Raw genomic sequence first — 26,284 nt, 5'->3', positions numbered from 1 at the left:
GTTAGAAGCTGCTAGAAGCTTCCCATGTCCGATGAAGCCAATGCCAGCCGGCTCCAGGACAGGCTTCCTGCCACTGGCCAAGACCAAGCCAATAAGGAGTGATAGTAATGCCTCTGTGATAACATATTTAAGAACAGAAGGTTGTTGCACAGAAAGAATTCCAGCCAGGGAAGAGTGGAGTGAGAACATGTGAACAACAATGTAGACACCATGGTCAGTGCAGAAGGAGGGGCAGGAGTTGCTCCAGGCGCCGGAGCTGAGGCCCCTGCAGCCCGTGGTGCAGACCATGGTGGAGCAGCTGTACCCCTGTAGCCCATGGAGGACCATCGGGGTGCAGAGACCCACCTGCAGCCTATGGAGGAGACCATGCCGGAGCAGGTGAATGCATGAAGGAGGCTGTGACCCCATGGGAAGCCCAAGCTGGAACAGGGTCCTACTGGAGACCTGCAGCCCACGGAGAGGGGAGCCCACGCTGGAGCAGGTTTTTCCTGGGTGGGACTTGTGGCCGCTGTGGGGGACCCACGTTGGTACAGCTCATTCATGAAGGACTGCACCCTATGGAGGAGTGACCCACAGGACAGCAGTTTGGGAAGAACTGTTGCCCGAGGGAGGGACTCACATTGGAGAGGTCCATCAGGACTGTCTCCCTGAGAGCAGGGGAAGGACTCCTCTCCCTGAGCAGCAGCAGCAGAAGCAACAACTGACAATAACTCCCATTCTCTATCCTCCTGCACCACTGGGAGGGAGGGGGAAGACATGGAAGGAAGAAGGGGTGGCGGGAAGGTGGTTTTAAGATTATTTTATTTCTCACTCCTTTGCTCTTATCCTGTTAGTAATAAATTTAAGTACTATCCCCACTTTCAGTCCTTTTGCCTGTGAAGGTGATCAGTAAGTCACCTCTCCCAGGTTTTCTCTCAACTCATGAATCCTTAACTGGTTTTTTTCTCTCCTCTGTCCAGCTGTAGATGGAGAGCGAGAGAGTGGTTTTAGTGGGTACCTGGCATCTGGCCAGGGTCAACCCACTACACCATCTAAAGAATAAGTTACATGGTCAAATTTTGTGGTAGAAGGACCATTTGCAACTGAGACGTAACTGACAAATATATCAGTCAAAACAATGGAAAAGTGAAGTTAAAACATGTAAGCCAGTAGAATTATCCAGTTTAAATCTGGTCAGCAAAGAGAATCTGTTCCTAAGACTTTCATTGTTCTTACAATTGAAAATATTTTTGTAGCATTCCTATTCCACATCTCAATCTCCTCAGGATTTTTAAATTCTATGAGTCTCTTTGTGACTACAAAACAGATGTAGCAGTCAATATGAATACCTAAAACAGAAGTGGTAATCATTGTTGGTGGTATAAACCACAAACCCTAGAGGTTATTTCCAGCTCTTTGTAGTTGCTGGTGACTTTCCTCTCAACTCCAGTGGGAGCAGGGCTTCATGCAGAAATATGGAAATTCTTCAGCTTTTTTGTCAGAAAGCAAAGAAACGCTGACTCTGAGTATGAACTCTCCAAGGGAATCCCAAATGTGGGGATAAACATCTTACAGGCTGTTTAAATACTGTAAATTTAGAACCAATTGTATAGGTTTAGGTTGAGTTACTCTAACAATGGATAAGTTTATTCCTTATACTATTTTTATGTACATGAACCAGCAAAGTAAGACATTTTAGATTTCTTCAGTGTAATATCCCAAGGCAAGCCAGCTGTATTTTAAATTGCATTGTGTGTTTGTATATGTTAATTGCTGTGTATTTATAAAGACATGGTAATACTAACATAGCACTCTTGTTTAAATGCAGCTTCCTGAACCTTTGTGGGTTCAGTAAGAAAGGCTCTGAGGTATTCTTTATCTGAAACACAATCAGAACATAAAACAACTTTTAAAGTTTGAAGAAAGTAAACATAAAGTTTGTGTATGTATGGATATGAACTCATGCATAAATGCCCGTATAAACATGCATTGTTAATGTATGGCATGATTTTACCAATAGGGCAGTAAAGCAAGGTTATAATAGAAGAAGAAATGTTCATGGTATGTTCTTAATTTCTTATTGATAATGTAATTGAAAGAAAAAAATGAAAGAAGAATTAACAGTTGTAATGAGGCATAGGAATAGAAATTATTTTATTTGTGACAGACATAAAATTGAAATAGCATCAGGTGATTAGCATGATACCTCTAATTAAGGTAAGATTGGTAAAAGAATGCAACTGTGTTTATTGAGTCCTTTCCTAAGTTCACTTTTTACTGCAAAGGTGTCTGGAGGTTTTAAAATGACTATTCTTTTACTCTTCATCTTTCTACTTGTAGTGAAATCAACAACAAAATTAATAACAATTTTTGACATAAAAACAGGTATGATGTTGTAAAGCCCAAGCTAATATAATGATGTCATTAAAAATTAAAAAGTTTGGAGAAAGACAACTTATGTAGTAAGCAAAGCTCACACTAAGGAAAGGAGAAAATAATTTATTTAGGTTCATGGTATAAATTTTGTTTGAGACACTTTCCCAGTAGTTCTCCTGTCAAATAACACTTTGTCCTAGTGTTCTTCACATATGAGAGTCTACTGCCAAACTGGCATGCTTTCTGGAATGGAAATATTTAATATGGACTGTTAAAAGAAAAACAGCATTTGGGGGCCTGTTTGTGTTGTCATTGATAGTATAGCAGCAAATAGTGAAAAGAGATTCTTTGGATTGCTGTGAGTTGTAAAGAGAAACTGAATTAGTGTGTTGTTCCAGTTTTAAGATACTATTTAAAGCCCCTTGAAGTTAGAGGAAACTTAAAACAAAATTTGTTGGACTTAACAAGCATTAGCTTGTATCTTAAAGCTGGAAAATGTACAGAGTTTTCCCTAAAACCCTGTCCTGCATCACACTTATACTCAATGCATTTGCATTGCTATGGGGTTGATGTGTCTTCCAGGAGTGGCATAAAGATATAACTACCTTCTCTCATGTATTTGTTTCTTCATTAACTCTAGTGGCAGAAGAATATGAAGTAGATTATATTCTTTTAGATTAGGGTCTTTAATTTGGGGTTTTTTTATCATCTTGCTGCTTGAAGATTATTATATACTTACACAGATTTCTACCTATGTTTGAGAAGGCTAAGTCAAACAAATCAGGTCCATTATAGGAGTTTGCAGTTATTTGAGCTGGCTTATTCCTTCAGGTTTTCTTCATCAACATCATATATAAGTGAAAAAGATTTCTGAATATTAGTATAGAAGCATTAAGATGGATTTAAGATTGTTTGATATATTATATTTTGGTCAAGTAATTTTAACACATCAAAAGACTTACTGGGAGTTACTAGTTTTACTTGCCTATAAAAATGTTATGTTAAATACAGATGAGAATTTTGCTTTTATTGAGCACATAAATAATATTTACTAAAGTCTGACAACAAAGAGATGCAGGTGCTGAAGTGGATAATACATTTAAAAATATGATACATTAGGGAAACTCACCAGGACATTCCAGGAACATATATCCAGAAAAGATTAACTTAATCTGAGTCATAATGGAACTAAGGTTTTAAAACTGAAGGTCGAGTTTGGGATGACACTTCTGTGAAAGATCAAGATACAGAATTTCTGTAGCATCACAGGTATGCCAGAGGCTAAAAATAGTCAGGTAGAAAAAAGCTTCCAAAAAAAAGAACTAGTGATACATTTGCACAAATAATAAGAAATAAAATGGGAAAACAGAGTGGTCAGCACTGAGCAAAAGCATCCTGGATGATCTGTTAGGCTTATCACAAATTTGATGGAAGAAGGGTAATCAGTGAGGCACTCCAGTACATGATTGCAAAGTGTACAGGGAACACAGACCACACCTTGCCAGTAGTGGAGATATGCTTTATGTTAATGACAGCATAAATTAATAAACAGGGGCAAATTAATAAACCTCAACAAGTAATGAGTCCTGTAGAGACTGAAATTCTGGTCCTGTATAGGAAGAATACAGCAGTGAATTTATACCCTAATAACAAGGCCAGGATGGCAACACTGTCTGTGTTATAGATAGATCAGTGAAGGCAGGAAGGTCCATTACCCTTCCATATCAGGATGTATGAAGAGATCAGATTTTAGATGCTAAGAATGACTGTTTCATGCTGAGGGTGGTCACTGGAGTCAACCCTTGACTACATCAGCAAATATGAGAAAATGTATTTGTCTCAGGAAGTCATAGAACCATAGAGCCATTTTGTTTGGAAAAGACCCTTAAGTTCATGGAGTATAACCATTAACCTAGCACTAGGTTAGTCTCCCTAGGAAAGACTATCTCACTCTTTTGTAGGTATTTGTTTATAGCACTTTTGGAGAAGATACCAAGACAGACCATAGCTCCGGCTCTTTGCTCCAGTTTATCTATTCTTCTACTTCAAATAAAAGCATTGCCTTAGGCATCACTTTCTGAAAAGGAAAAATATAATAAAAACCAGTTCCACAATGTCTCTTTTTACTGTTGCTCTTGATTGTTGCTAGTTGTGAAACCAATGCAAGATTCAAGAGCATTGGTTCTGCTTGTGACCTCTTATTTTCATAGAATAGTTTGAATAATGAAAGCTGAAAATACTAAACTCCTAAAATTTATGTTCCCATCTGTTCTGCTGAGATACTGGACTTTTGTCAAGATGATACTTTTTGCTGTGCAGCTAGAAGACTTTTTCAAAATCTGTATCTCTTCTTGAATATTATGCATATTTGTACTAACTAAAAGAAAGCAAAATCATATGATGTACCTCTAATGTGAAATTAGCTGAAATTGCTTTGATTCTTGTTATTTTCTGAAGTAGAGTACGTCTTGAAGCCTGCTCTGTATTCCTAGATATGTATGTGTTTTGTGAAATATTAAAACAAAATATTGGTTATATGCATTTCTGTACAAATCCAACTGTTCATGTTTGTGGCTTAAAATTTTGAGGTCTCTAATTTATAGCATGTTTGTGGTTTTTTTTTTTTTTAGTGTGACATCACTACAGAAATGTATTTCCCACCCACCAAAGATAAAAAAAAATATATATATATATACTGTGTTAGTATAAAAGGGAATGTCTTGAAATTCATTCTGTTTGTTAACTGACAGCCTTCCAACACTGCATGGCACTGTTTTAACTTTACTGTGTTAAACTTTTATATTGTGGTAAACTTTTGTATCTTGTGCAGCCCATGTAAAGGAGAACTGTGTTCAAGAACTTGTTCTCCTACCTGTTCTGGCACCACCTGTCTGAGGTGCTTTCTAAACCTTGAATTTTCTGTAAAAAGCTCTAAAATGCACAGAACTTCAATCTTCTCTGCCCTACTTGAAAGTCTTTTCTTCCCTCATGTATACATAGACATAAAAAAATAGTCTACTCTTTCATATGCCCTCTAATATTTTATAATCTTCTAGTGTCCCATACGAAACCTTTACATTGGTTTCAAATTATTCACAGAACCTATGCCAAAATTTGAATATGTAATAGTAAGACACAATTAGTTTGGGGTTTTTTGGCTTGTGTTTTTTTCTTTTTTATTTTTTTTTGGTTGGTTGTTTTGTATTTGTTGTTTGGGGTTTTGTTTGGTTTTGTGTGGTTTTTTTTTTTAAATTTTAAGTAGTATATTGAGTTAACTCCTACTGAGATTTCAAATATAGTGTAAAACAGTTTTGGAGTATCATGTTTGGGAGTTGAGGGGTTTGAATGAAGTAACATGCTTGCATTATTGGGAAATGTAATGTTGGCATAAGTTAAACATTACTCTTTTCTTTAAAATCTTACTGAGATTTCTATAAATTCTAAATATAGCTCAGAACATACTTCATTAATCAATTTTAATAGCTCTTAAGAGTAATAAATCAGGAATTTCATGGGTCCTATAGGTTAGATTTTTAGTAGCTCTTTTTTATCTATATTAATAAAGGTTGCAAGCAACTTTATACTGTTATCCTATTACTATCATACTACTAATTAAAATTTCTATATTGTCTGAAATTTAACAGACTCTAAACTGTTGTTATGGGTATTCCACATTTATCTTCAGTCACTTCTGAAAGAGGAGAAAGGAAGACTTAGGGGAGATCTCATAGCCCTCTACAGCTTCCTCACCAGGGGAAGAGAAGGGGCAGGCACTCTGTGGTGACCAGTGACAGGACCAATGGGAATGGCCTGAAGTTGTGTCAGGGGAGGTTTAGGTTGGATATTAGAAAAAGTTTCTTCACCCAGAGGGTGTTTGGCTGCTGGAACAGGCTCCCTAGGGAACTGGTCACAGCATCAAGCCTTGCAGAGTTCAAGAAGTGTTTGCACAATGCACATTCTTGGGGATGGTCCTATACAGGGCCAGGACTTGGACTTCAGTGATCCTTGTGGGTCCCTTGCAGCTCAAGAGATTCTATAATTCTATGAAGTATGCCACTTAGATAATTGAAAATGCTTTTTCAGCAATCAGGCATAGAAATCTATTCTAAACTCTGAAAGCTAAACTGGGCTTCCTGTGACTGTGTATTAGCAATTTAGTTGGATCAGAAATGTGCTTTTGAAGTGATTCAACAAGTTGTCCCTATTTATCCCACTTCACTTCTCACTGCTGTATGGTTTGTGAGAATGCATTTTGGGCTTGTCTCTGATAAAACCAAACCAGAAAATGAACTCCAGGGATGCTCTCAGTGTGCTAACAGACTTTCAATCCACTGGACTAGAGCAGAGCTAGTTTACATTAACCCATATAATGTCTAGATGTAACCCAAGGGAACCTGAGTCTGAGAAGGAAAAAAATCCACACCAATGTTTAAAGAACTCAGAATGGGCTCATTAAGCCCATTGAAAACTCTATTTTTTATGAAATATTTCTTTAATAATTAGGCAATTTTTTGGATTATGAGTGTTGTTTTAACTGTCTAATAATTGATATGGTGCTGCCAAAATTGTGGAGGTGGTTAAATGAAGTAGAAAGATGATTTTTTGTGATTAGTGAAAACAGAAGGACTCTGGAAGAATGTAATAGCAGTGTAGCGAATACATTTAGCAGGTGGCAGCCAAGCCATGTTTCAGTACTGTCAGAGAATATGATCAGAGGACTGACCACACATTGCAGTTTTTGAGGTTCAGATTGGACATTAAGGAAGGGCATGCAATACTGAAATGAGTTGTGAAATTTTCTTGAAAATTTTCAATATTTAGCCAGACAAAGCCATAGCTAAACTCTTCTAATGTTTCCAGTGGTTGCACCTAGGAGCGTGAAGATGGACAAGATGACCTCCTTAGGTCTTGTAAAACTGCAGTTTGTTTAAAATTATTTTGTTTTAAATTGAAAGCTAAACAAGGTTTCTGTATTATCTCCTGTATTAATGAATCTTCAGTATAGAATAGAATTCATCTCTGATTTCTCAGGTAAGATCATTTCTCTTTTGATAACATGAAATAATAATAAAAACATTTTCTTTTTCTTCCACAAGATAAATGGCTACAGAAATTTAGAAAGGATACATTATTTAGATATTTTATATCTAAATTATTTAGATATCTTTACAATATGTCCTGGTTTTAGCTGTGATAGAATTATTTTTCTTCCTAGTAGCTGATGTCCTTTAGATTTAGTATGACAATAGTGTTGATAGCACACTGATGTTTTAGTTGTTGCTGAGTAGTGTTTAGAGCAAGTCAAGAATTTTTCAGCTGCTCATGCCCCACCAGTGAGAAGGTTGGGAGGGGACACAGCCAGAGCAGGTGACTCAAACTGGCCAAAGGGATATTCCATACCATAAGATGGTCATGCTCAGTATATAAACTGGGGGAAAACTGACCTGGTGCATCTACTTGAGAACTAGCTAGGCATTGGTCAGTGAGTGGTGAGAATTGTGAATCACTTGTATCTTATAATCATTTTATCATTATTTCTTTTCTTCCTTTTCCTTCTCATTAAACTGTCTTTATCTCAAACCATGAATTTTCTCACTTGTTCTTTTCTTATTCTCTCCCCCATCCCACTGCTAGTGGAGGGAGGGGATAAGCAGCTGCACAGTGCTCAGTTGCCATCTGGGGTTAAACAACGACACAATAATAAGTTACAGAGGTAGATAAGGAGATACTAGAAGTCTTTGGGGATATGTAATAGTCTTGGATAGCTGTAAAAAATAGAGCTGGAGGAATTAAATCTGACAGTTTTTGGTAGTCTATACTTTCATGTTACATAAATAAGAGTGAGAAAGAAGAAAAAAAGAGAACAACAGTCATGGTCTTGGGAGATAAGAGTTATCAGAGATTAGAAGAATTGATCATTGGAGATGTTGAAGGAGGGAATACAAACCCAAGAAGATAACTTATTGACCACAGAGGCTCTTCATTCAAAGGAATAAAACAAATTATTAAAAGCATCAAAGACAGAACAAATCAAGAAAAATGAGGATGTGCAAAGTTAACCAAATGAACTGGTTGGAGAATGAGATGCATATTTGATTCCTGCTATTCAGACTTTTATCACTGGTATGAATAACTGTAAATTCTAATATGCAAGGACTAAGCATCTTGAAATTTTCATGGAAAATAAGTGGTACAGTTTGTAGATCATCCTTTTTTGAGATACAGCAGGTTTTTAAGTGCTTGTTGGTAGAAGTAATTGCAGAAAATAGTATTTTCTCTTATTTTATAATAAAGATCTTCTGAGACTGGTAAAAGAAAGCTAAATGCAGTTGAAGGCTCTTTATGCATGTGTTCGAGACTTGTGTCTTCATAGAAGTTTTTCAACATACTTTCTTGCAAAGGAAATTCTTATTCTACGTTTAACACCAATAAAAATTAGAAAACCGCATTTGTTGGTATGCTTGATTTAATTCACAGTATTTTCCATTTTCATTTATTCCAGCTCTTTCTTATTTCTTCCATACTCTCTTCTTGAGTCATACACATTGAAGTCTGTTTGACTTTCTATGTGGTTTAAACATATGCTTCAGTTTTACAGACTGTTGATGTGTTAGCGGATGTTGACACAAATTTGAAAATAGTTGGAAAAGAAAAATCTAAGTAAAATGGAATTTTCAGATTAGCTTCGTTGAGAAGAGTCTATAGGTTAAGTTGTTCTTTTTTTTGGAAATGAATCCTGGATATCTTAACATAAAAGAAATATCTTAATGATCTTCATTTGGTTTGTTACTCTAAAGCAAACTGTTCTCACTGGAAAGATCTTTATTAAAGCCATATGTTCTTTTCTTTTGAACTGCAGCTCACCACAGCCACCTTGGATGGCAGACTCCAGTTGTTTCTACCCTGATACTTGCCAACCTGTGGGGCTTTGGCCGTGATACTCTGAGAATAACAACTTGCTGAGAGAAAGAAGACTGCTAATTGGCCATAAGCAAGTGGCATAATGTTCCCTCTAAACTACAATTTTCTTCTGACTTCATTTTCTGCGAGTTCTTCAAGCTGTTCCCAAAGTTCTTCTGTTGTACTATCTGTTACCTTTATTGCAATAATAAGTACAGAAGATCAAGGAAAGAAGGAGTCTATTCATTCTGACTTCATTCTAGCAAATCACCTCAGAAGTGGCTTTCAAAGGACTTACTGAATGTTTATAGTTAGGTGTATTCTGTAGTGCTTTGCTAGACTGAGACTACTTTAGACTGAAAATGCAAGCAAAATAACAAGTGTTACATTTTTAAAGCTAGATCTGTCTGTGACAAAATTTTTAAATTAATTTGAAAGAAAGAAGGATTGTATATCTTTCTGAAATGCCATAGGAGTCCTTCTGTTATATTTCTTTGGGGTTACTGGAGTCAGCATAGCTGTTGTTTGAAAGCAGAGTTTTACTGGCTTACTATTTACACTACATTCTGTAAATTTGTTAGGGAATATGTGACAACTATCTTCTCTTTAGAAGAAACTATTTCTGTCTTTTAAATAATTGTTAAATATTTTCAGAAATGTTAAAGTAATATGAGAATAAAATAATGGGAAAAATGTTCATTTCTTGTATTTTTCCTAGTTTATTTGTCTCAATCTTAGAAAAGATTTTTTTAGACAACTGGTTTTTTAAAAAAAAAACTAGACATTCTCAATGTTCCTTGACTCTAGGTAAAAGCAGAGAGCATGTATGTGACTGGTGAAATGACACAGATTTTTTCTATTGCTTACAAAATTGTGCTGCCTTTTCAGTTAAATTTACCAGAAGAGAATTTATTAATCAGTTTTCTTTAAAAAAAAGGGAAAAACTGAAATTACCACTCTCACTTTAACATCAAACAGTATGGCCAGATCACTTTCAATACTGGAAAAAAATGTTATATTTAATAGACACCTCTAATTTATGTATAAAATATTTAATATAAATAGATAAAGTTATTTCTGTAAGTTGTTTAGTTTCCATAACTCTCTTTGGTAAAGGCTTTAGCAGTTTTTTATTGAGCAAAATCATATACTGTCAGTATGTATCGTATCCACAATGGTCTCATAAATAACTAAAGGAGTGTAGTGCAGCCAGATCATACCCTGCAGGACTCTGAATATCAGAATCAGGTATGACCAAAGCAAATGCGGAATAACCCACTTCAATACTTTTTAACACTTGTTCAGTTCAAAATCAGATTAACCAAGACATTACCTTCTATGCTGCAGCTTCATACTGGTACACTACACTCACAAATTTTCTGCAAGATTTAAATATTTATTTCCACCACAGGGATTCTCAGGATGGTCTTTTTCAACCTTCAGTTATCTTACTTTGTCATCTGTGTGCTTTGGACTCCGCATCAAGAGTCAGTATTCAAATACAGAAAAGCAGCATGGTCCATAGCTGTATTTGCAGGTAAAGTGTTTCTAAGCCATGGGTTGCAACTTACTAGTGACTGACTCTTCAGAGAGGTTGAAACATCTGCTGAGGAGGTGTGAACTGTAATTATTACTTTTTTTTTAAGGAACCACATTTTTTAAACAGAAGAGTAACATTCTCAGGCTTAAAGCAGGGGACACACGTAGAAAAACTTGTTTGCTGCAAGCATGGAGGTTGTCACAATCTCCATGGGACTGAAATAAAAGGGAAAGACTTCCATTTTCTAGATGTCCTACCTTCTAGGACTAACTGCTCTCAGTCCCGCGTCAGCCAGTATGTATACCCCAAACACCTCTTATTCCTGGGCTAATTTGATCTCTGCAGGAGGAGCTCTTCTTCCAAATCTAATGGATTATCTCTCTTCCCTTTAAGTGAGACTCAGCTGTATGCTGCTTTCTGCTTACTTTCATCAAGGACTTTTCCTGGACAGAAAAGCCCTTTGGAACATTTTGGCCGTGACCACAGCATTATCAATCTATGATGAATAGAGACCTTCATCTGTTCAGCCCTCGCAGATGTGCAGCTCTTCCACAGCCCAAGAAGTTGTTGACCCCTTTTTCCCTCAGAGGATAGAGAGAATTTGCCCTTCCACACAGACACTAAAGCTTCTCAAATGGAAATTCACAAAAAAAAAAAAAAAAAAGGAAAATTCCCCCCTGGATTCCTCCTAAATGCTTGAATGCTTGTGGTTTCAATGATGGAAAACTTCAGCTGACACACTTCAAGTCTGGCAAAATTAAATGCTTGAAAACAGGTTTTCTAATGGCAACTAGGAGGATAGTGTTACCATCTTATAATATTATATTTAGAATTTTTATCATCACTAAGTTTTTCTTCTGAGGTCTCTTTGATAGAAAGACACAGGAGGCTATAATTAATTGCTAAAGAGGTACAGTCGTAAAAGATTAGTCTTCAACAGAAGAGTGTATCCACAGAAGCACTATCTATACCTTTGTTTTTTAACAGGCAAATCTGACTGTTTATATGTTCAGTTTCTGTCATAAATACATGACTATTAGAAATTAGACAGTCCCAAAAGCAGATAGGAAACGTTCCTGGTTAGCTAAGGTGGATAGCATGTCTCAGCTATAAAAAATTGACACACACAGCTGTAAGTGTTAATATTTAATAGGTCACTGTGAGGAATTTTGAGTATGCTTTCAGACTGCTTTTGAAAAAAAATAGCTCCCAAATATCTTTAGAAAATTAAAAGTCTTGCTTTGAAGCAATATGTGAGGAAAACAATTGGCAGAAGAATAGTATAGTTTCATTAAATATTTGATGTGTCATCTGTCCCTGAATGTCCTATATGCTGGGAGGAGGACTGATGTGACTTTTTGTGTGCTGTTATGCTAGGGACTTTCCCAGCTGACCATCTTCTACCAAATGCCACAGAATTCTTAAAACAGATTTACACAGCAGTTTACACAGCACCTTCTGGTGCTCTGAAGGTCAGAAAGCACAGTAGGGTGGCCATCACTGTTTTGAAGTGGATGTTAAAAACCCTTTGGGATTAAGTGGCTTGCAAAATATGAGGTACTACTCAGTTTTCTTTGTAGAATGAGAGCTATGGGTGAGTTTGGGTTATACTATCAAGAAGAGAGGAGGAGCAAGCCCACATATGAACTCTGCTTTACACCAGGAAAGAAGTGCTCTTTGGATGTATTCTTCAAGACTATATTACTTTCAATTATAAAGGATGGTTGCATTTAAATGCCAAGTTATATACTCCTGGAATATCTGGAGGTAGTGAGTGGCACTTGTTCTTTTCTTTCTTCCATTATTTCTTCATTTAATCATAGCCAATTACCTTTTCAAAATTGTGTTGTTACTCATATTTTCCCTTTTGAACAATGGATAGATCTATTCTCATGGTATTTTATTGCAGAAAAAGAAAATATCAATCAAAATGCTTAAAAATATTTCAAAATATTTTGGAGTATGCTTAATAAATAAAAATGAAGTAGTATGGAATTTCTCTTAGAACGTAATTTAGGATGCCTTTCTTCAATGCAGGACCAGCAGTTCAAAAATGTGGACAAAGAGAAATTAAAGACTAAAATAGTGCATTCCCTGAAATTCTTACAGGTTTAAAAGTGCAGTCTTTTTTAAGGACAGTAATATATTTTTCTGGGAGATATTACTTTTTACCTAATTGTCTACATTGAACTTTTACCCACCTGCATTCCCATGATCACTTAAGACAAATTCTGCTCTTCAGAATTCTGCACTTCAGTAAAGCAAGAGTAATTCTGCTTGGAGTGGACTCTGTCTCAGGCATTTTAATAAATTTCAAGGTAGAACAATATATTTGTATTAATAACAAATTTTTGGTGAAAAAAAACAGTGTAAAATCTGAAAGCTAGATACACCTGAGAAGGCGTACAGAAGTTACTGATGATAAGTAAGTTCTATGTTAACTGGTTTATGTTAAATCTTTAGTTTTTTGGTGTGAATATAGTATCTTTAACTGAAAAAAATCTTCATCCAAAACTTAGTGTTTGCTGGATCCTGCATTTCAGCTCATTTTTCCAATTCTGATCCTGTGCTCCCAAATGCCTCCAGCACCTCCATTATTAGTATTTTCTGTAAATTGGATAATTTACAGAATTCGAGAGAGTGGTGGAAGTGAATTCCAGATTTGGTTCCTAGGTTATATATTCACTGCCAAAGAAGGTGTTCATTTTATTGCACTTACTCTAGATGTGGTCAGGGGGAGAAAACATTCACTGAGACAATTAGCTGAAATTACTGCTTTCACGGAAGTCAGGGCACTTCAGCTTTTACTGATGTTGTTGAGGTCAATAACATGTAAGTGTCATTGTTACTTTCTAAGTGTTATTGTTACTTTACTGTGTCACAGTGCGGATTTCTTTTTCCTTCACAAGGACAAGGACTCTGCATAGGTGCATTATTCCTCTGCTGTAAAAAACAAACAGTCATGATCACATCTTAGTCTTATCAAAAGGTGTGGGCTTTGAGACACTATGTGGGTCTGACTGTTCAAGGAGGTTCACAGAATTATAGAATAGCTTGGGTTGGAAGGGACCTTTAAAGGTAACCTAGGCCAACCCTCCTACAATGAGCAGGAACATCTTAAAATAGATCAGATCACTCAGAGTCCCATCCAGCCTGACCTTGGATGTTACCAGGGATGGGGCATCCACCACCTCTCTGGGTAACCTGTTCCGGTGTACCTACCATGAGAAAGGCAATTGGCACTTGGACCAGCTCTGTTGGCCACAATGGCTTCATGATTGTTTTACACCTAATCTCTGCATTCATTTTCAAAGAGCTGTTCCTCATTTCCTCTGATAGAATTACGATCAGTTAGATCTTTGATTTTACTTCCCTGCAGAGTCCTTGTATTGAGGTAGCACTAACTGCTGCTGCTTGGCTGTGGTTGATGCAGCCTCAGGGAATTTGCATCTTTTGGAAAGGGACAGGGGAAAAAAAAAGGCTATCACTCTCATCTTCAAGAAAGCATTTTCTAATGTTTTATGCAGCTTTCGTGTAAAGGCTACATTGCACCACTTCAAGAACCTACTGGACCTACGGGAGGCTCCTGACTGCTGTTTCTCTCATTAGCTATGTAAAGTACAGGGAGCTTGGATATTATTGCATAATATTTCTCTGAGCAGTTAAATTAACAGATGAAAAGAATTATAAAATTTTCTTAAAGCCAGAGGAAAAATGAAAACTATGTGAAGTAAACAATTTCCCCATTGTTTCAGGCTTTTCATGTGGCAATTAATAGCAAAAAAGCAAAGGATAAAAGTTAACCTGATTTTGCTATGACTTTTTTTGATTTTAAAATAGGACAGTTTTTCAAAATTCTGAGCTTTATTAGACTTAAAGCTCTGTTAATTCAAAAATTTTTAGTTTCTACATGAAAGAGGACTTCTAATCATCTACAAGCATCACCCAGCATCTTTTTGCTTGGGGACTTCAATGTGGGAAGTTGGGCTGTACAGGGAGTAAGCTTATGCACTGCCAAATCTTCATGACACATTCCATTATTTCAAGCCACAGTAAAACAAAAACGAAACAGTAAATAAGAAAAAGCAGCTATAGCTTAAATACAGTCTCAGATTAAGGGTTCACTGGAATATTGTTTGAGTATTTGCTGTTTGTTTGTGGAGTATGTAAGGGTAAACCTACCCTAGAGCCAGCTTTTAATGTGAGCTGTGAAAAGTAACAGCCCATACTAATGTAGCTGTGGTTCTGCCAAAATGCCTGTATGAGGCACTTTTTGCTTTCTCAGGACAGCACCTGTCCCAAATTTGCCATTTAAGTTCCCATTTTGGAAGAGAGATGTCTGTGTATAGTTTACTTTCCACCAATGCCCAGAGGTGTCTCGTTTTACCAATTTATAGACAGGAATCAGAGGCAGCTGCCAATCCCTGGGCAAAAAGCATTGCCTCACGTCTGTGCACGCTGACTAACTGATCTGAAAGCCATGCCCTGGGGAAGGATGCCGGTTTCAGGTGGTAATGATCCCAGCAAGAAGGAGACCAGAGTTTGAAATTGTTCCTGGCCTGATGCCACACACTTGGCTAGGGTTACACCAGGTGCGAACTTGACCTAATGAGTATAAAACACACCCTCCACAATTATAGATAAAAAGACATCTTGAGGAAAGGAAATAGAAGCTGAAAAAAATGAATGAAATACCTTCCAGCATGTGTGATCCTGGGGTGTGAAAAATACAATTAGAAGGAGCTTTTTTCCCTTCTCTAGCTGAAACCATTTTGTTTGGTGATCTGACAGAGTGGTATGTTTCATTTTACCCATTATTCCTCTTTGCTCCCACCCATGAAGTCATAACAGTGCATATATTCAAGTGAAGCATGATGTGTAACTATGGGATTCAGTAAATGCAAAACATTACCTTTTTTGTTCACTCATCAAAAGGCTTTTTCATTCACTAAATTATATTTTTTAATTTTTTATTTCATGATAGCAAGATATACTGAAAGAAAACAAAGTTGTGTAATAAGATAGTGGTAATAAAATCATTTCAGGTTCCACTGAAGAGACATACCAATGTGCTTTTATTATTCTTCTTTAGAAATATTTATGCTTTTACACTTTCCAGATTCCCAGTTGATACCTTAATAGAAATAGTCATCTTAATCATCTCACTTTTAAGCACCTACTAAAATGATTTGCATGCTGAGAAAAGGCAGAATAATCTAATATCCAATGATTAAAATAAAGACTGTAAGGATGATGCGAAAGCAACATAGTTGAGGTGGAGGAAACTGGAGATTTAAGGCATTTTTCTTCAAAGTGTAGACATCCACTAAGAATAATGAAGTTGCACACCCATTATATATGTCATAATATACACACGCATCATCATCATCCTTCATAATTCTTTGGCAAACAGACTGGAAAAACATTTGAAAGTAACATATGACAACTGGAACTAACACGCAGCACTATCCCTGTGAATTTCATATTTATTGTGTAGTTAATGCATTACTTAAGAATACACCTATAAAATATAATTAGGAAGGGAAATAGCTTTCTCCCAAAGGGAAACCTGGGAGAAGGGTGAGGTTTCCTCTTGTAGTGCTTTTTCCAAACTCTTTTCCAGTAGGTTGCCAAATTGTGTTCAATTCCCAGCCTTCTCTGAGATTCCTTAGGAACATATACTCCTTGTATTTTCTCTAAATGGAGCAGAAGAAGTGATGTGCAGAAAATGACCCTGGTTAACTGACTAATTTTGTGTATTTTGACTTATGGTGTTACCAAGGCCATATGTGATAACAAAAGCTATAGCCAAAATAGAAAGGATTTTTTGCTGATAATACTGACTCCAGGTTCATGGGACCCTCACATCAGGTAACCCAATGAAGAGTCTTACCAATAAAATTGGCCTTCAATGTGATAGAAAAGAGGTATTTCTCTAAAAAGGATAAATAAAATGAAATTATTTGCTACAGCCACTTCCTGACAAATCCTACCCCCTTCGCTAATATTCAGTTGGAAAAACTTCTTAATGTAAAAGTCTGGATTCAAAAGTAATGTCAGAAAAAGACACTCTGAGCTTTCCTTGGTCTCTTGACCCCTCCTCTGTGTCTGCTTTCCCAATTTGCCATTCACTAAAAAAGGACTTTTCTAGCCTTAATTTTGAGTAAAAAAGCCTCATATGAAATGCCTCAGACTCCAGAACTCATCCTTGGCATTTTTTCCTTAAGGAATAGAGCTCTGCAGAAATTCAAAGCTCCAGTCACATTTAGTTCTTGCTTCCCTTGCCCTTTCTTTGTGTGCACACTTCAGAGAGAGGGGAAATGTGTCTCTGGCTTCCATCTGAAGGATGGAACTAACAAATAGCCCCATCCGTGGTGCTGACAAAATGAGAATCTCTTCTTGGGAAATATTGCTGTATTGTTAAAAGGGCTTTGTTCTAAATGAGGACAAAATGTCAAAGGGTAGACTTTGGGGTTTATTTCCCATCACGAGGAGATTTCCAGGAAATTCTACTTAATTAAAGAAAAAAATTAAGTGCTCTGCTCTCCTTGCTGCCCCTTTCTTGTTTGTAAGCAGCCTGTCTCCACATTCTTGCTGTTCAATATAGAATGGAAGGTGGTTAGTTGACAAGACAGATACCTGGTAAGGAGACCCCCAAAGTCCTAGGTGAGCTTTAGGAGACAGTGAATAACTGCTGTTTTTCCCAAGCAGTGCAGGGAACAGCAGAGTTTGGAAGCCTGAGAATCAAAATTACTGGATGGGCAGGGAGCTTGCCATGAAGTTCACTGCTTGACTGCCGGGCCAGCCCATAGAGTAAAGGAGAAACACTTGAAGAACTGGTGAGCTGCTTATTCACCTTGGAGTAGCCTCTGACACCTGTAAACCAAAGGCCTTCAGGTTCCTGGCATGTACTTGGAGAGCCTGAGCAAAAAACAGAGAGGTGAAGACCTCAAACAGGTCATTCACCATAATGTGTACAGAGAAACCAGAAGTCCAAAGTATAGTTGGGCTGAATTGACAAACAAGCAACCAGTCCTCTGCTTTTTCTTGTGGAAAATTCTCTCCATGCAAAAATTTCCACTACAGCTAGTTAGCTGTTTGTATCAGCAAACTCCAGAAATATACAGGTTTTCAAGACTAGGACTTAGAGTGCCCATTTGCTCTGACAGGATATGTCTGCAAATCTAGCCTAGAAAATAGTCTTGCTACTCTACCCTTTCAGAGTAAAAAATCTACTGGTCCATATGCTGTTTTAAAAAGTCAATTGCTTTCCTTTCCACTAGTGTTCTCTTAGATGGTCTCAAATCCTGAATTTCCAGTCTGGGAATAAACTACACTCCTCATCTCATCTCACTTATAATGTGTATTTGCAGAAGAACAAGAGATTACATTTTTCACATTTTTGTCTCATAAATCATTGTCTGTTAAACCATTTATCATTTTAATAAAAGTTTCAATCAGAAGATGAGGTTATGACTAGACTAACTGGCAAAATCCCAGTGAAAGTAGTGAGCTGAGGATACATCCTAATGCACAGCAACTACATGGGATCTCCAGGCTATGAGAAACACATTTTCTCAGTGCAACCCCCTGGACAGCTGCTAGACCTGGCAGATCACTTTGTGTTCAAGAGGCCTGAATTCAGTAGCTGAACCACAGCTTCAAACTGTATTAACTTTGTTTCGCTGAACAAAGCAGGAAGTGCAGTTTTAAAATCAGTTGCTTGCCATTCAAGACCTGTCACTTATGTTACATAATCTGCTCCCTCATTTCTACCTGGAGATAGCAGACCACAGGGGATTTGCAGAGCTTGATCAGCCCATTGTGATGCTTCATTCACTGGAGAACCCATGTGTTTGGGAAAAGTCAGTCCTAGCACTGACTTTTGTGGGATATCTGCTAGATATCCCAAGTCCCCCAGTTCTACTTAGACATAGTTTCCAGGCAATATGGTAGGAGACCTAGCCCTGTGGACATTCTCCCAGATCCAACTCAGGAATCTCTGTTATGCAAATCCAAAGGCTGTTCCTTTGGTGTGGAAAACAAAATTCAGGCATTAGGGTCTGAAAATTTTCCTGCTTTACAGATGAGATTAACTCAATTGGTTAGAGCATGGTGCTAATAATGCTAAGGTTGCAGGTTCTGTCCTAGAATGGGATATTTGCTTAAGAGCTAGACTTGATGATCCTTGTGGGTTCCCTTCCAACTCAGAATATTCTGGGCATATGGAATGCGTGGAACTCTGCCTTGAGAGGAGTCAGGAACCATTCCAAAGCTTGCGGGTCAAGGTAATGTGCTTTAGGGAACCTTGCGTGCGCATGGTGGGGGGTGAATGAGATGCTTTCCTGAGGTCATCTGCAACCTCAGTCATACTGTGGTTCTATAATGAGCTAGGTAGGTAGGGAATATGCTGCATTGCCATGATTAATCAGTCACAGGGAGGCTGGAAAACACTCATGATGCTAACATAAGAGGACTAAACATTAGCCTTTTGGAAGCATGTCAGACTCCAGCTTGACTTAGTTGCTCTGGCCTAAATGCTACTTAAGGGTTTTGACAGATAAGCTGAAAAGCTACACGCAAAATTACTGCCACCTAAGGAGTAGAGTTGTGGCAGTTCTGACAGACATACAGTATGCAGAAAAACATATCATGTTTCTGCAAGTTCAATAAAGAAATTCCAGTGCCATTTCTTCTTCGAGGTAGCTCAGTGTGTGGCTGAGAGGAATTTGTTTATATCCCAGAAAAAAAGAAGTAAGTTAGGTTTGAATATTAATTCTTTGGGTTAAATTGTTTTTGTGACTAGTATGTGCTTCTTGGACAAAGAAGTCAAATTTGTTAGCAATTGACAATCAAATTCAGATGTGATTTATTCATAGCCCTTACCATGTTTTTTAAATAGGAAGAAAAAACATATTTCAACTCCCTCTAGCCTACGACCTTGTATTTCTTCCATTTGGTCTCTGGAGAACCGCTGGAAATTCAATTTAAGAAGTAAAACTTCAATATTACTTTGTTAGGAAAATTAAAGCATTAGGCCTCTACTGACATGAGTTTCAAATGCAATCAGAAATATGAAACAATATTCTTGATAGTGTTTTAAGTTTCCTACCACGTAGATTTTCTATTTCCAATATTATCTATAGGATGAGTACATGTAAGTGTGAGGGTTGTGGTTCTCAATGATTTTCAAGTAAGGGACATTCATAGCAAAGAGGTACTCATGTGATGCAAATTGTAATACTAGTACAAATGCAGAGGTGCAAAGAGTTAAAATTCTTGGGTCTGTTGAACTCACTGGCCTCAAGGTAACCAGGGCAACTAGAGGACAGTACTTGTGGGTTCTGTTCCTATCATACGTGTTGAACTCAGCCTGCTGAGGCATGAGTTACCCTCAGGTTTTACTGTCCATTGTTTGAAATTTCTCTCCTAGACAGTTTTAGCTGCTTTAAATTCCTTTTGTGTCTGAACTCCAGATAGCAAGATGATTCAAAGATTTGTTTTTACTTTGGTAGTGAAAATCAGTCCAACGCTGAGTAGTCAGGCTGGCTGGGTACGCTGTGTCAAAACTCAAAGGCAACATTCTGCACAGCACAGTTGGAGCTGATATGTAATGTAGGATTTACCCCAAAGTATAGGTAAAGCACAATAGGTCAGTGTTGCTATCTGGATACTCTTGTGTTGCTCCTTACTGGGATAGTGGGGCTCTGCTCTCGCTGCTTCTGTATGAGCTTTGCTCTCTGTTTCTCGAGACTCTGTCCTCAAAGGCTGAATTTTTTTGCTATGATGTTCTTTGTGAAGATTTAAATATGAAATGCCAAAATGCAATGCATGCAAAAGAAAGATTGTCACTTCCAGTTCCAATTGTGAAGGGTGATAATGAAGGTCACGTAACATATGGGAAACAGTACTGCTTTGTTTAGCCACTTGGCTTGAAATGTAGACTCCATGGTGCTTGCTATGCAAACAATGCTCAGTTGATCCATCAAAACAAAATCATAGCCATATATAAAACTAACAATTAAATGCTTATTCTCCATGATCACATAACATATGGCTTTGTGCTAGAAAGTACACAATCCCAAAGGATATTATGTGAATATAAAAGATTGTTGACTCATGATGCCCCGTTTGTGTTCCCTGGCAACATCTCTTCAAGAACAGTGAGACATATACACAAATATGACCCTAATGGGATTTTTTTTTCCCTCAGCTTAATGCATTACTGCCAGCAGTCTTTAGAATCTTTGCTAGGAAAATTACACAAAAATATATTGGTAAGTTTGAACTCCAGGTTGCATTGATGGTCTAAGAAGCCAGATTGAAGGACAGGATACTGGCATTTTGCAGCAACTTTGAAAATGTATTTTTTCATTCTGTTTTGCATGATACTTTTCTTCTGATTTTTAATTCCTTCATGAGATAATAAATAAAGAATGTGGTGAGAATAGCTTGCTTTGGTTTATATAAATCCTAAGAAATACTGTTGGTGTTAGGCACAGTCTTTTCAAACCTGCGTCCTCTTACTATTTTGGTTTCTTCTTTAGTAATTTTTTTATTTCTTTTTCCTTGGACACCCCTCTTTGGTGCTAACTTTTTTTCATGTCATACATCTTTTTCTTATAATTCTAATTAGCCCTGATTGACAACTAGTAAACCTTTTATTTTTTGAGACACGGAAGGATGGGGATGGTCCCCACAGTTCTGTTTATGTATTTGGACCCTAGTGCAGATGTGTGACCTCTGCTGCTTTCCACCAGAGTGGAGGTGCACAGGGGCAGGAGTGATATGATTGGTACAGGGGTCCAGGCAGGACTCTGAGGTCCTTGGGGGCAGAGGAGGAGCAAATATCTCTCCTGGATGGGAGCAATGACAGCCAGGGTCTGACAAACATGCTATTAGTAAGTGCAAAAAGGTGCTGAAACCTCCTACTAAGAGGGAGTAGTGTGCCAAACCTCCTTCTTTGAGGTGGGAGTTATTGTCTGGATGGATATACCAGAGTCCTGACTGCAGCGCACTGCTCTGTATCTGACTGTGCCCAAAAGCTGGAGTAACCTTTGTCCTTCCTACAGCAGATTTCCACCTCTCCAGGTGTATTTAACACCTGAAGCACAGTTTGGAAGCATTGCCACATATTTTCAAATAAAAATTGGATTAGCAGGATTTACCCAATAATTTGTTCACAAGTTTTGTCCCAGTTCTATTATTATTATTCATTCTGAAGTGTTTCTATCTAAATATAGGCATTGTAAAAGTTTTTTTTTTTTTCCATTACTTGTGTATGTAAAAAAACCAGTGTGTTTGAGTATGTGAATTGCACAGGTGACTTATCAACTGAGTTACCTGCAGCTATTTCAGTCCTTAGAGTGGATGAAAAATTAAATTTCAGTAAATTTTACACCTTCCAGCACAATCAGTGAATACTTGTTTTGACTTAGAGGTCTTCCTGTCTGATTTACAGATGGATTTTAGCAGGAACAAATAAGTACTAGATGAAGTTCTGCATTTGTGTTAGTCTGTTGCTGACTGTCCAGGAGGAAACATGGGTGTTACAAAACAAAAATCCTAAAGTTTATGAAAATATTTTCGAAATGCTCCACTGTTTCTGATTAAGGTATTATAATTTTCAAATCTTGTTCTTATTCTCTAAGTATGTTCCTGTTAATCTGCCTGCTCTAATGCTTTCAGTTACCTGCCTTCAGAATGCCCTGGAGAATCAATAAAGTCCTTTACCTCTCCTCACTGCGGCAGTTTAGTTCCTCCACAGAGGTGGAAGTGGAGGTGCAGAGCTGTTTCATTTACACAGCAAACCTGTAGTAGATGTTGGGGAGAATCTCAGATTCATTGTTCTCTCTCCAGCTGACTCACAAGCTGCCTCACTTCAGTGCTATCTCAGCTGTGAGTTGACCATGTCACTGGGAAAACAACCGTGATGGTTTGTCCAGGAATTAAAAATCCTATGCTCCACAGCAGTTGATATTTTGCTTCCTGAGCCAGTTTTAGACAACACATCGGTAGTTTTTAAAGCAAATCTTTTATCTTTCCTGTCTCCATTCAGCTAAAGCTGTAAACAGGACATGTTGTGTAATTTTTCTAAACTGAGCTGGACTGAACGTGGCTGCATCTGTAATCTGTTAATCTGATAATCAAACTGAGTATCTGCAAACATTTGATTGTCTAAAAAGTACTGAAATGTCTGCTTTGCTCTCAGTTGCAATCAGCCGCACTGACCCACAGGAGCATTGCAATATGTCTTCTGGGCTATCATCTGAATTAAGAGCTATGAGATGGACAGAAATCCAGCTCTGACTTTTGGCTCTGACAGTAAGGTTACAGGTAAGGTAGCAGATCAATTTGCCGAGAACTTTCCAGCTCACTGGGTAAAATCTCATTTCAGTGTAAAATATTCAACTGCTAAGGTAGAAAGCTGTGTATGAAATGCAGACAACTACCTGGCAGGCTGCAGCAGTGTGCAGGCCAGGTCAGAGATTTATACTAGCCTGCACCATGATTAGGTCACTGGCAATCTGTGGAAACAAAGCAGGTTGTACTACAAAGAGAAGGAACTGCTTTCCAGGTCCTGAGAGGAGGGTTTATGTTTGCCAAAACGTTCAGAAAGCTCGTAAACAGCCAAATGGAGACTTCTTTATCTGAGATATTTTATCTTGTCTGCCAAGTCTTTAGCTCCTGAAACAAAGAAATTCTGTCTTTGCTCATGCAAAGCATGGCATCTACTGCCAAAAGCTAGAGGGGACATTGCCCTGTCAAGCTATCAGGCACTGTGTGGCTACCAAGTTCTTCCCAGAACCACGCTCCTGGCACAGGCTCAGAACCAGGACAGGCATAAGTGAAAGGAAGGGGCCACTGGCATGCAGTGCTACCAGAGGTGATAGAGAGGGTGAAGGTGTTGGCCACACTGGTCTCCAGGTGCCAATTTCTCAGAAGAAAGGCCAATTCTGCTTGGGGGATGCAAGAACAGGAATGGGAATTGAGAGCACAAATCCAAAGGGCTCCAAAGAGGGACAAAAGCGTCAAGAGAGAAAGAGAAACATTGGTCTTTTTTGAAGCATAGAGCAGGCAGCCATGCATGGAGGTTTTGTGAGGCCATGTAATTTACAAGAGAGCTAATTCTGTGAATCACAGAATCACAGGATCACAGGATCATGGAATCACAGAATCACAGAGTCACAGAATATGCTGAGTTGGAAGGGAACCACAAGGATCATTGAGTCCAACCCTTAGCCCTGCACGGGACCATCCCCAAGAGTCACACCATGTGCCTGAAGCCATGCTTTGGGCTGCGTTTGGCCAACATATTAAACAAAGCAAACCTGCGCCCACTGGTTACTTAATACAGAGGGCAAATTTTGCAGGTCATTGGTCAATCCCATGTTAGCTGTAAACACATGCATATGCATCGAGGACAACTAGTTTTGGGGTTAGAAGAAGATGGCATTAATTTTCTTCATGGCTGAGAGGGACCAGCCCAGGCTCAAATGGAGACACTCAAGGGAAAGGGCACCAGAGACCCCTTCAGTATGACACGTGTCCTTTACTGTGGTCACCACCACCCTCACCATTATGCTTTGCAAATGATGTTCTGAAATACAGCAGTTTACAGTGTGAACAATTTACCCCCATCTTTTATCACTTTTTCATCTTTGTTGGTTTCTTTCTTGGATTTTTTAAGTGCTTCCAGACAACCTTGTCACTCAGCTCCCTCAGCATATGTGCTGTTGTATTCCCTTGGAGCAATTGTATTCCCTTGGAGCAGTTAGCTGTTTCTTTACAGGGACACAGTTGGTTTTCATTAGTGGATTTCTCTATAACTCATATTTGAGATGATTCCCTTCTCTTTGGAAAGTTTATTTCCATTCTGAGGCATTTTTGCTCTTTCTCCTTATGTTGACAGTCAGTTGAAAATGCATGCTTGCCTTCAAAAGGAGGTTGTGTTTTATTGTTTTCCTCTTGTGACTGAAGGCATATGCTGATCTCACAAACTGAGAGATGGCAGAGCATCTTTTAATCAGAATAATCAAAATAATCGGAATAATCATATAATAAAAATAATATTGATAAAAATTATTATTTTTAGGGATCTGAAGTATGAATCAAGTTCTATTTAATGGATGCTCTTGGATGAGCCATACTATATAAATCAACAGCAAATTAGGCTCAAAAAACAGGCAGATGTTACTTAAAATATGTTGCATTTAAAAATAATAAAGAAAAACATAAATAAAATAAGTTGACTGGGACTCTGATCCTCAGAGTCATTGTTTCCTCTCAATATTAGAATTTAAGAGCTGAAAAGAAATGATCCTTCTTTCTATGAAGTTCTCAACAAAAAACAGTTCAACCAGGCAAATATAAGACCTGCAATGAGTACACCACTCATTTAATACATATATATCAGGTGGGCCACACTGAAAAAATTGTACTAATAGTTATGTAAAAAAAGCCTCAGTGTTAACAGGGCAAGAAGTAAAAATGGAACTTTTCCATCCTAACACACCTTTACTTTGGATAGGTAAATGTACCCCTAACATCATTAAAACAATGGAACATTCCCTCTGTTGTGTCCTATACACAGCACCCCTATGGGATGCTGAGCAGGAAGGTACTTTTAGAAATGAGATGCTTCTAGTGCCTGAAGGGATTTGTGTTGACTACATGACTTACTTGCACCATCAGAAAAAGAAGGATGTCTCTGGCCCAAACCCATGATACAGTGGTAAACTCGGAGAATGGATTAAAAAGGAAAAATGCAACCAACAGAAATCGTAAAAGGAGAAAATAGACAGAAGTCAATATAGTTTTATTGTATTCGAATATCATCAGACACAGGTAACTTAAGTCCAGAAATTCTAAAGATGAGAATATCTTTGGTATTCTGATACTAATTTTAAATAAGTCCTTGAAAACTGCGAATGTGCCAGAAAACTGGAGTATGCTAATGTTCTGCCAATATTTAAGAAAAGTGCTGCACTGTGTTCAGATAAAAAAATACTTTATATGAATTAGGTCTTGGGTAAAATAATAGTTAAATTGATACAGAAGTCACATGATGGTTTAAAACTAAGGCTATAAATTCTGACAGCATAATACATGAAAAATTATGGTGAAACAAAAGTTATAACATCTTTGATGTACTGCATAATGGAGTGTATTTAGTCTTTGTAAAGCTATTTGCTTAATATGACATGGTATTTGAAATTAGCACTGTATAGTAGCAACACATTTTAAATGGACTAAGGGTTTTGTGTGAGATGAATCTCATAACATAATGAAAGAGTAATCATCACTGAAGAATTATTATCAAATTAATTATCTCACAGCCATTGTTGTGCTGGCAATCTTCAATGTATCTATAAGATGGAGGAGAAAATATAAAATAGATGAAATTTGACAGTGGAAGTCCCATACCAAAGTGAGAACACAGCAGTTGGAAAAGGAGTCATGGTAGACTTATAGCTAATGATTAATCTG

General features: G+C 37.7%; 1 protein-coding gene across 3 annotated transcripts in view; it reads left to right on the top strand.

Annotated features, from left to right (window-relative positions):
• Window positions 1-9,279, top strand: part of WDR27 (WD repeat domain 27) — a 98,898-nt gene extending 89,619 nt beyond the window's left edge. For all 3 annotated transcript variants that reach the window (XM_027634011.1, XM_027634010.1, XM_027634008.1), the window contains one exon: window positions 9,215-9,279. In XM_027634011.1, coding sequence (XP_027489812.1) covers window positions 9,215-9,262 — 48 coding nt within the window. In that variant the 3' untranslated portion in view covers window positions 9,263-9,279. The remainder of the gene's footprint in view (window positions 1-9,214) is intronic.
• Window positions 9,280-26,284: the final 17,005 nt, after the last annotated feature.

This window comes from Corapipo altera, unplaced genomic scaffold (assembly GCF_003945725.1).
Source record: "Corapipo altera isolate COAL_440 unplaced genomic scaffold, ASM394572v1 2b, whole genome shotgun sequence".
Taxonomy (NCBI): Eukaryota; Metazoa; Chordata; class Aves; order Passeriformes; family Pipridae; genus Corapipo; species Corapipo altera.
The sequence above is the reverse complement of the archived record's forward strand: the minus strand, read 5'-3'. Positions and strand labels throughout refer to the sequence as shown.